This window comes from Liolophura sinensis, chromosome 4 (genome assembly GCF_032854445.1).
Source record: "Liolophura sinensis isolate JHLJ2023 chromosome 4, CUHK_Ljap_v2, whole genome shotgun sequence".
In the NCBI taxonomy this organism is placed as follows: domain Eukaryota; kingdom Metazoa; phylum Mollusca; class Polyplacophora; order Chitonida; family Chitonidae; genus Liolophura; species Liolophura sinensis.
This window is the reverse complement of record NC_088298.1, coordinates 14,830,528-14,841,327: the sequence shown is the minus strand read 5'-3', so window position 1 is coordinate 14,841,327 and position 10,800 is coordinate 14,830,528. Positions and strand designations below refer to the sequence as shown.

Sequence of the window (10,800 nt, the reverse complement as noted above, 5' to 3'; positions counted from 1 at the left end):
CATCACTTGCATACACTTACCTCAACAGATCCCGCAGTGAGATTAACACTGACACGTGTACGTGATCTGTGTTCGACAGTCTGTCTGGTCAGTGATCCGTAAAGCTGTTGTGGTGCAGCGACCCCTGGCGGCTGGCAGAGGTACTAAAGCGTCACTGTCTGCTGCATATGAAATATTTTTAGAACATTTTTGGAATAATACTTTATTAATTAAATCAGGTTCAGTGGCTGAATTTATATTCACTTTAAAGTTGTATTCAATAAACTTTCTCTTACATGATGCCGCTTTAAAAATGGTACTTGCTGCAGCCTCGCTTGGCGGTCAGCACTGAGAGAACATGACTGATTGTGCTGGTGTCTGTATATTATGACTGGGTGGGTCTGGTGTCTTTAGCATGATACTTCAGTGGTGGCTGCACTTTGGCGAAAAGGACTCGCCAGGCCTCAAGAAGACATATAGTAGGTGTTATACCATGCACACACATCTAATGACTCTTCCTCGTCGTAGGCCTATGACTGAAACATTAAGTGCGACGGTAAACCTCAAAATACTTACACATGCGATGTAGCCCAAAGCTTAGCTGTAGGCCTACGTTCCTAACCTAACGCCCAGATTCCGTCATATAGGCTTCCACGCGGACAATTTCACCAAAAAAAAACCTACCGTATTTTTGCTATTCACACTCCGAAATGTAATATGTCAAAGCCAGCACTGGTAAACCATATTTCAACATATGCTGAAAATTTTATCCTGGCCAACATCCTCTGCAAGAATTGCATGCCCTGTTAACAAAATATTTGATGGGATAAAATTTTCGTGGCCCATCATCTTGCCCGAAGTTCCAAAAAATTTCAAACATGGCAGACGTTGATTTGAGTTGTCCGATTCGAAGCTTTAAACGGCTAGATTACTGTTGAAAGATGGTTTACTAATGCTGGCTTTGACATATTACATTCTCGAGCGTTTTAAGGAATAGATGGATAGCAAAAATAAGATAGGGTGTGTATGGCCGAAGCTGGGAACCTGCGGATGGTCGTGGGTTTCCCCCGGGCTCTGCCCGGTTTCCGCCCACCATAATGCTGGCCGCCGTCGTATAAGTGAAATATTCTTGAGTACGGCGTAAAACACCAATCAAATAAATAAAGAAGCTGGGTGTTACGACAGGAACGTCCAGCCTTGCTTTGGGCTTTATACTAAGCCGTTATGTTGATCAACAACAGATAGTTATTTACATAGATTACGTCCGTGTACCCCCAATTTCAGTTATCTTTTTTTCTGTAACTATCGGGTAATGTATGTTTCATAAATCTGAAAAATAGGTCCCATCAGTCAGTGAGACGAATACGTAACATGCGCTTTCATGGAAGTATATCTGTAGGCCTGGTAGAAACTCCACAGACCTCCAGAGAAACTTAACTCGTATTTTTTCTAACATGCCTACAACCACATTTGCAAGCGCCCATGCAGTTTGTGCTTATCTCCCTTTGGTGTTCTCCTATGTACGGAGGGGGCAATGCTGGAGATGTCAACAGCTGCCATGTGTTTCCGTACTCTGGTGAAATCTTGTCGCACTTTACGGGATATAAAGAGACAGTTGTCATTTTTTGATTTAGCATTCGAACGGACAATGGCATCACGGGTGACAGTAAGGATGGTTGATGGCGAAGAACGCGTGCACATCAGTTTGAGGTACGGTCTGGACGGCAAAAAAGAACGGATATTTAACGTGGATCGGTTGCAAAATGAAGAACTTGGGAAATGTCTGACAAGATTGCAAGCCAATGTAACAAATAAACTGTCCAAGTCCAGGAGGAAAAAGAAGAAGAAAGTCACTGAGCATGATACAGGTGCTGCTGCAGAAGAACAGGAAACTGATGAGCATTTAGTTGAACTGGGCTTGTTCAGAAATAATGTCCGGATAGAAGAAACAGTGTTAAATAAAGACGCGTGGAGAGAAGGGAGTGTTCTCCAAATAGCCTTTGAAAAATTACCAATAATCTTTAACCCACCAAAAGTCAAGTCTATGAAATTACAAGAGTGTTTCATGGCAGGATTTCCAATTTTTCCGCGGCTGCAGTTGGAGTTTGTCGACTTGGAATCGTGTGAAATGTGTTGGTATGTGGGAAAGGTGAATCAAGAGAAAAGTACAAAAAATGGAAATTCCAAGAAATCTTGTACTGAGAATGCCGTAGAAGCGAGTGATACAGAAGTCCAAAAATGTAATGGTGATGTAGGGAATTCACAGAAAAAGAATAAACAGTCAGGGACTAAAGATATAGTGAAAACGGTGAAGGAGTGGATTATGGTTAGTACGGAGCGAGTTTTCACTCCACTGAACGCACATATTAATCATCGTCTAAAACTGACATGTACTCCCAGAAACTCTACAATGACGGGGGATGAAGTGAGTATAGAACCAGAGATGGAGATTGAAGCTGGACCTGGAAAGTGTCCATTTGAGAAAAGATGTGAACATACCAAAGATCTTACTCCATCAGGAAGGTATATATGTCATAAAGACAGGTACATTGAAATGTTAAAGGCAGAGAAAATAAGACTATGAAGTATATGAAAGGCCATTCAATGGTGTCCAGCAAAGGATAAGTTCCTGTCTTTTTTTTTTTTTGTAGCAAGTAGAATGCAGTTGAAATATTGGTTTCTACTGTGAAATTTTCTGACCATATTGTGATCAGTGACTTAACATCAGGTGTTTACCACATAACACTTCTACAGCCATTCTTAAGAAATCCTCTGATGGATGTAACTGGAGTCAGACAAGAAATTACTGTCAGTTGGTCAGTAATTTATCAGAATCCTAGTACAGCCGTGTTTAGCTTTCTGTGGGTCTTACTCTAATCCAACAAGCATAAAATCTGTTGCAAAATGTTATAAATATATGTATTTCACTCGTAAGGTTAAGAAACAAAGGTTAAGAAACGATCTACACTGTCACAAGTGTGTAATACTCTAAACAAAAAAGATTGTTTTGTTTTGCCATTGTTTAATTGAAATATTTTTAAATGTTCATTTTCAGAATCTAAAATATAGAGAAGTACACTGTAAAGATGACAGAAAGTTAAGGTTTCTTTACATAGGTTGTTTATACCTTGTAGCCTTCTAGAGTAAACTCTTCTTTGTAAGTCAGAAATGGAATACAGTATTCAGTGTGTTAAAATGTTTAGAAGATGATATCTTTTTTCGTGTTTCAGTTTTCGTGTGGTATCTTATAATATCCTGGCCGATCTCTACGCAGACTCTGACTTCTCCCGAAATGTTCTCTACCCGTACTGCCCCCCATATGCTCTCCATATTGATTACAGGAAACAACTTTTTGTCAAGGAACTCCAATGTAAGCCAAGTTTTTACTTTATTTGTATATGTTTTCTCTTCAATTTTATTTGTGTTATAGACTCATTTAAAGGATTGTCTCATTGCAACTCTCAGGCCTTTTCGCCAGCCCGGTTGTTTTATCAAGTCCACCCCTCGTTGATTTGGCTGGGGCTTAATGTCGGGAGGTTTGTCAGGTACCTGGGGAAGGTTGGTGGTTTTATACTCAAAGCGCCTGGGTTTCCCCCATCTCTCAGGTTTCCTCTATCACTTGGGTTTCCTCTATCACTCGGGTTTCCTCCATCACTTGGATTTCCTCCGTCGCTTGGGTTTCCTCCATCTACTAACCTGACCAACCCTCATAAAAGTGAAAAACTGTTGAGAACAATGTTGAACATTATTCAAATAAATAGTGAGATATCATTGAGTATGATGTAAAACCCCAATCAAATGAATAAAGAAATATTTATTTCATTTGCGCTGCGTGGCAGTTTTGTGTTGTTCAGATGGTATGTCGTACTGTGTTGGTTTCTTGTTTAATGTCATTTATATTGTTTCGTTGTACATGGACATTACATTTTCCTGTTCGGTGTTGTTCAAATACTACGTTGTACATGCTGTGCTGTGTAGTGTCCTATTTGGTGTCATTCAAATTGTACGTTGCACATGCGCTGTGTAGAGTGTCCTGTTTGGTGTCATTCACATTGTACGTTTTACATGTTATGCTGTGTGGAGGGTCCTGTTTGGTGTCATTCAAATTGTATATGTTGCACATGTGCTGTGTAGAGTGTCTTGTTTGGTGTCATTCAAATTGTACATGTGCTGTGTAGTGTCCTGTTTGGTGTCATTCAAATTGTACATGTTGCACATGTGCTGTGTAGAGTGTCCTGTTTGGTGTCATTAATATAGTATATGTTATACTGTGTAGGAGTGCTTACTAATGTATGATGAATTGTGCATGATGTTGTGTTTGCTATCGGGTTTACAGTCTTGGATTCTCATGTCTTTCCAGGCTACAACGCTGATTTGATATGTCTTCAGGAAGTGGACAGAAAAGTTTTCATAAATGACATCCGGCCATTTTTTGAAATGTTGGGGTTGGAGTCACTTCATAGGTCAAAGGCCGGTGAGGTCAATGAGGGCATGGTGACCTGCTTCAGAATGTCAAAGTTTAAGTGAGTGCAAATTTGTTTGCTTGCTTGCATGGAATTCATTATGGGCAAAAAGTATAATAGTCTCTGGTTCAAGTTCAACATTCAAGAGATACATTTTGCTTGATTCTGATTAATTCATCCACTATAGAGAGGGCCACGTTTTTTGAAGTTGTGATTAAATTCTTATCAGAATTAATAAAATGGTGTTTTAAAACCCTTACGTCCGTCTGAAAGTACACTTTTATAGAGCAAAGTGGGTGAAACACAGCGAAGCCTGAAAGTGAAGATTAAGTAAGGGGAGATAATTCAGTGAAAACAGGTTGATTGCTTCCCCTGCTGTTGAAATGATGAATTAAAAAAGTAATGTGATACATGGAAAAAGTGAGATCAAACAGGGTTACACATAAATTGTTATCTTCATTGTTAGGCTCAGGGGAAGTATCTGACTCAATGAGTAAAGGTCCAGGTTCAATCCTGGCCTTGGGCAGGGACTTCCCCTGCTTTTACTGTTTAATGTTCCTGGAAGTCTACCTGTTCAGCAATATGGCATGCAAGTCTGTATGTGGGGAGGCTGCCAGTGTAACTTTGTTCTTCTTTCATCTCTTTTATACGTGTAGCTCTAGTAAGGGAATAATGTGTAAATTAAAATCATTGGTGTCATATCTGGTGTCTTTGGTGTGATTATCCAGTGAAGCAGCACTGAAGATACATTGACAGGGGTCTTGCAGTGGCAGTAATGTGGACAAATATAAGTCTGTTTCGGGCGTGGTAGATCCAGGGTCAATCCTGGGTCGCGTCGCACCTTAATGACCTTAAAAGAGGAAGTAATTTACAGTATTCCATATACACACACCCAATTGACGAGGAAATATTCAATTTCCTGTTATTGTACTTTACACGTGTGCAAACCCTGATCTCAATACCTACAGTACTTCAACCTTAAAAGAGAAGTTGTAGCTTCATTGCTTGGCGTTAAGCATTAACAAGATAGTGCAATGACAGGTTGACCTATATCAGTATAATGGCTTGGGTGGGGTGGCTTACTTGCCTTCGGTAAGTCATTTCAGTGAGGCAGCACTAGATATAAGTGTGGTGGAAATCTGTCCTGCAACAAGGAGGCATATTACACGTACATTCACTCTAAGGACTCCTTTATGCTCATGTGACTGAAGAATTGTTAAGTACAACGTTAAACCCTTAAGACTCACTCACTCAAATATAGAATGTGGAAATACTGAAAATTTTTGTATTCTAGCTGTTTTATTTACTTTTTTGTCTGCAGATTGTTAGGTCAGCATGACATCACTCTGACAGAAGAGCTGAAGAACAATGCTGCATTGACTGTTCTCTATGAGAAAGTGTCTGCTAATGAGAGTTTGACGGAGAAGGTTTTCTCACGCACAACCGTTCTTCAGGTGTGTTTGTTGTCTGAGCATAAGTGTTCGCACATCATATGTGCATGGTACCCATCCAAATTCAGTCAACGTTCTTTCTAATACAACATAGAAGATGCCATTGCAGTAGGTATTTTGTTGTATAAGTGTTATTGGGTGTGGCATCGCTCTGAATATTCAAAGTACAGGTGAAACAACATCCGAATACATAAATAAATCAACCTACTTCTCAGGTGAAACTCTTTGTGATCACCCGTAAAACTGACAACAGTTAGACAAATAAATGAATAGATCGACGAACATGTACTTCTCGGAAGTAGACACGTGCTTGTTAGAATTTCTGGATGTGACTTTCCTCAGCAATAACTTTCATGTTTATGAATTAATAAATCAGTTCCCCTTTGTCATGCAGGTAACTGTGCTGGAGTCTCTTGATGTACCTGGTGAGGTGGTTTGTGTGGCTAACACACACCTGTTCTTCCACCCAAAAGCCAATCATGTTCGTCTGATTCAGATCATCACCTGTATGGAACACCTGAACAAGGTTAAATCACATTACACGCAACAGGTATGGAACACCTTAACAAGGCAAATCATGGTTCACAGAGCCTGTACGCAATACCCGAACAAGGTTAAACTACAGTTAAATCTCAGTACACAGAACAAGGTTAAATCACTGTACACAAAACATGTAAGGAACACCAGAACATTAGTAAATAACAGAGCACAGAACAGGTATGGAACACCTTATCACAGTAAACTCCTGTGCACAGAAAGGTAAGGAACACCTGAACAAGGTTAAATCACTGTACACAAAACATGTAAGGAACACTGGAACATTAGTAAATAACAGAGCACAGAACAGGTATGGAACACTTTATTACAGTAAACTCCTGTGCACAGAACAGGTAAGGAACACCTGAACAACGTTAGATCACTGTACACAAAACAGGCATGGAACACCTTATCATGGTAAACTCCAAGGCACAGAACACCTTAACAAAACACTGAATTATCTTTAATAATCTTGTTACTATCTGAAGTTTTAACTTCATTGAACTTTGGAGGACAAATTCCATTTTTCCTTTTACCAGATACGAGTATAGTGTTGTGTAAGAATTACAAATGTCACTTGGATAATGGCAGTGTTTTTCCATGTTTTCCAGGGTAAGCAGGTGTCCCTTGTATTCTGTGGAGATTTTAACAGCGTCCCACCTGTTGGGGTCAATGAGTACATGACCACGGGTCAAATCTCTGCTGACCATACAGACTGGACAGTAGGTAAGAACTGATTACTCCCAGCGTGCCTTGTGCGTTTAGATGTACCAGAACAGTTGTCGACGTGCAGCATAATAATAATGTGAAAGCTTTGGTTTGTAAAAATCCCCCACCCCTTTTTTTTCCCCCCCTTTTTTTTCTTGTATAGATTTTTTCCAACGTTTTCATTTATATAGATCATTTGCATTTGGATACATACAAGAAGCTGTAGGTAACGTAGAAAGTTGTAATGTTAATGTTTGGAACACGTACTCAGTCAAGTTTGGATCGGAATTGATTTGCCTCCCTCTCTCAACAGGGGGAGCTGAAGAAACATTGGATCTAGAGGATGGTTTCCGGCATCCTTTCGTCATGGAGAGCGGATGTGGCTACCCGGTGTACACAAACTTTGTCGGTGGGTTCTGTGGAACCCTGGACTATGTTTACGTGGATACATCGGGACTTAAGGTGCAAAGCGTCGTGCCCAACCCTGATGAAGAAGACGTCACATTGCACACAGCTCTGCCCAGCATCGTGTTCCCGTCAGATCATATAGCACAAGTGTGCGATGTAGAATTTAGAAAGTAGATCGTGTGTATGAATTTTATTTTACATATAGTACGTCTTGGCTGATGCTTATATTTACGGATGCATTTTTACAAACATATGTGCATTTCCGGATAATGATTCTGCTTGTAAAATATCCAGATATTCTTCGTGCAGAAAAAGGTAGAGGAAAAAATATGCAATAAACTTTTTTCCAAACCGGTTATAGTGGAGTGGGTAATGCTTTTGTTCTCAAGGTACACAGAATACTCCCTGGATCCAGACTGATTGTTGGACATAACTGCGCATGCGAAATTGTTATGTTTTGTTTGTGCACGTGTATGTTGATTGTCAACAGTGATGCGGCGATGGCCATGAATAAGGCATGATAAACCTGACCCATTGCTATGACACCCTGTGTTCACGCTCATGCGACATTATAATTAAATAGTTCGGCTTCTGGAATAGACTTGGGTTATTTTCATTCCAACTGTCGAATTCAAGGATTAAATGCGACAAATCGCCTTGTGTAATTGCAGCATCAAAGTAACGATAATAGTGTCGAAAGGTTAAATCCAACTCATGTCCGTTTGGCGGAGGCTTTAAGTCATTGAGATGTTCCAGGTGACTGGCGAAGTGAAGTGATTTCCCTGGCACAGTGATCGCTTTTGTCTAACAAGATAACAAAACCATTAACATTCTCCTGTATATCACCTTTTATCAAATCAAGAACACCTTCTTGCTCGCTCGATACATCGCTTGGGGCTAAGCACTGTGAGGATGGAGGAAGGAAACATGCACGATTGCCTTCGTGCCAGTAAGCCATATTCACATATGTACCATGAAGATATAAATATGGGAATTAAAATGGAAATACAGTTTCCAAAGGTGAAGCTTGATTTATCAATTCACTTAACCGAAACATCTGTATCAGAAGTTCTTAGTTTAGAAATAATAAGATATGTATTGTAGAGAGTTTTTACTTCAGCCACGGCAGGAAATACTATGCTAAATGTAATAACCACATTTTTTAAACACTCTTGTATCTCTTAGATTCGGGTTATCGGGTTTATTTTAATTTTAATGTTTTATTCACTTGACACTGTGTAGATGTGACAGACAAGCCTTTTAAAATCCAAGGCACTAAGGATGGGATATCATAATTAATTATTTACTCCTTTTTTTGTCGTAGTTTTGCCCTCATAAATCCATTTTAATGTCAAAATTAGAAACGGCAGCACCCAGGTACTGATATGTATGTAGATTCTGAATGAACACCGATTAAGCTGGGGAAACAAGTTACGTCACAACAATGAAACTGCCCATTGAAGCATTACGAATTAGGCCTACGGTACGTTTGGTATATCTCACTCCAAGCTCTGTTCTCAGATTTAGTCACATTTTTACCGAACTTTGCCTTAATAACCTGGTCACCATCCTCAAGGGCCATGACCAAGGCCTTGGTCGCCCTGGGATCCCAGTTAGGCTTCTTTGCCTTTTTTACAACACCGAATGCCTTGTTAACTGAAGTAACAAACGACAACTGTCAATATCAATTTCCCATAATTCATAGCAACGAGTTAATCAGCTGATTTATTATCATGTCACAAAACAATGATTGTAAAATATTTTCTTGTGACCCCCCCCCCCCCCCCAAAATGCAACCACATCAGCTAAACAGTATGCTTTACACTTGTATTTGTTGAGTACAATATTTGCTCGGTTAACAAGCAGAGGGCAAACATTAAGAGAAAATCTGATAAGGCCTTGCATGACTCCTTTCGTTTTCCATCTGAAAACTTGAGTAAACGGTTCACACTGAAAAAAATAAACAAGTGTCAGTTCATGAAATGCACCGATACAAGCAGCAACTGACCTCGACGATCTGTTTTACCTAATCCAGTTGTAAATTATACCTTACAGTCCTCCATATCTGAACATTTCTAACCTCTTGGTCGTAAATTCGTGTTGTCAACTCCCGACCGCCATTTTCTTCCCGCCTGACGTCACATCGGAGTACGTTATCCATCGCCTGCACTACGAAAATTCAGTGAACTTCCAGCGCTATAACATTAAACTTCATCAAAACCAGCTGGGATGTAAAATGAACGTACAAAAGCAATGATTTGAAGTGAATGTCCCAACAGGTGACAATGAAATTAACCCCGCGTACCTCTAACATACAAGCACCCTGCACAAGCTGCCGCGGTATGTACTCGCTTGCGTAAGCACTAACCCATTTCTGGTTTTCGTAACACGTCTATCTATAAAGACATCCAAAAATGGACCTTCTTTTACGGAGAAAAGTACAGAGAAATTTGCGCAAAGTTACACAGAGAGGTTTGTAAAATTGGCATTGACTTGGCAAATGCACCTGTGTAAATTTTCCGCACGGTAGTTTTATTCCGTATATATAAGCAGCTTTATGAAATTGGCCCCAGGTTATATCCCTACCCAACGTAGGTGTCGCATATTCAAAATAATAGTTCAAATTTGATTGTTTTTCATAGGAAAGTATCGGTCGGCATGATGTCAGTATAGTGGGACTTGTTGGGGCGTATTATGTCACGTCCCCAGTCACCGCTATAAATATACCGATGTCGTGAACAGTCCGTAACAAGGAAACGTGAAGAATCACACAAACAAAAGGTAAATTCTTCCTGGGCCAGATTGATTGTCAATTTACCTCAGTCATGGTGTTATTCCATCTGTTCATGCCAGTGCTAAAACAGCAGCAAATTACCAGCCCCTAGTACCATGGTTTACGTAGAAGTGGGTAAAAATAAAAAAAATGCTGAAGTGATGAAATATAGAACTATGAGTCTTTTAAGACATTTGTAAACGTTCATCTACATCTAGTAACTCTGTACAAACGAAAGATCAAGCGAGGGAAACACATTAAGAGTGATAACTGACCTATGGTCTCGCAGAAAGTAGGACAACTCGAAATTCTTAAACCAGTTTTCAAATGACCCTCCTCTTGATAGAGCCCTGGTGTAGTCAAATCGCTACCTACTCACTCATTGTCTGATTTGCCATCACGTGGCGCACGCCCGACACGGCACGACTCGAAAACGATGTTATTTCCCGTCAATTGTTAATAGGCACCAAACCGGAAACAG

General features: G+C 40.0%; 1 protein-coding gene across 1 annotated transcript; it reads left to right on the top strand.

Moving 5' to 3' along the window:
* The first annotated feature begins 1,551 nt into the window (after nt 1-1,551).
* LOC135464780 (2',5'-phosphodiesterase 12-like) lies at nt 1,552-8,108 on the top strand. The gene is made up of 7 exons (XM_064742326.1): nt 1,552-2,502; nt 3,210-3,349; nt 4,340-4,502; nt 5,764-5,896; nt 6,288-6,443; nt 7,042-7,156; nt 7,452-8,108. The coding sequence occupies exons 1-7, from the start codon at nt 1,628-1,630 to the stop codon at nt 7,718-7,720; spliced, it is 1,851 nt and encodes a 616-aa protein (XP_064598396.1). The 5' UTR covers nt 1,552-1,627; the 3' UTR covers nt 7,721-8,108.
* The last annotated feature ends 2,692 nt before the right edge of the window (nt 8,109-10,800 follow it).

Bases quoted from the DNA above. Each gene is read 5' to 3' on its own strand.
- LOC135464780 (XM_064742326.1), top strand. From the start codon at position 1,628: ATGGCATCACGGGTGACAGTAAGGATGGTTGATGGCGAAGAACGCGTG. The intron at 6,444-7,041 runs GTATGGAACACC...CATGTTTTCCAG, and splicing joins AATCACATTACACGCAACAG to GGTAAGCAGGTGTCCCTTGT. The intron at 7,157-7,451 runs GTAAGAACTGAT...CTCTCTCAACAG, and splicing joins CCATACAGACTGGACAGTAG to GGGGAGCTGAAGAAACATTG.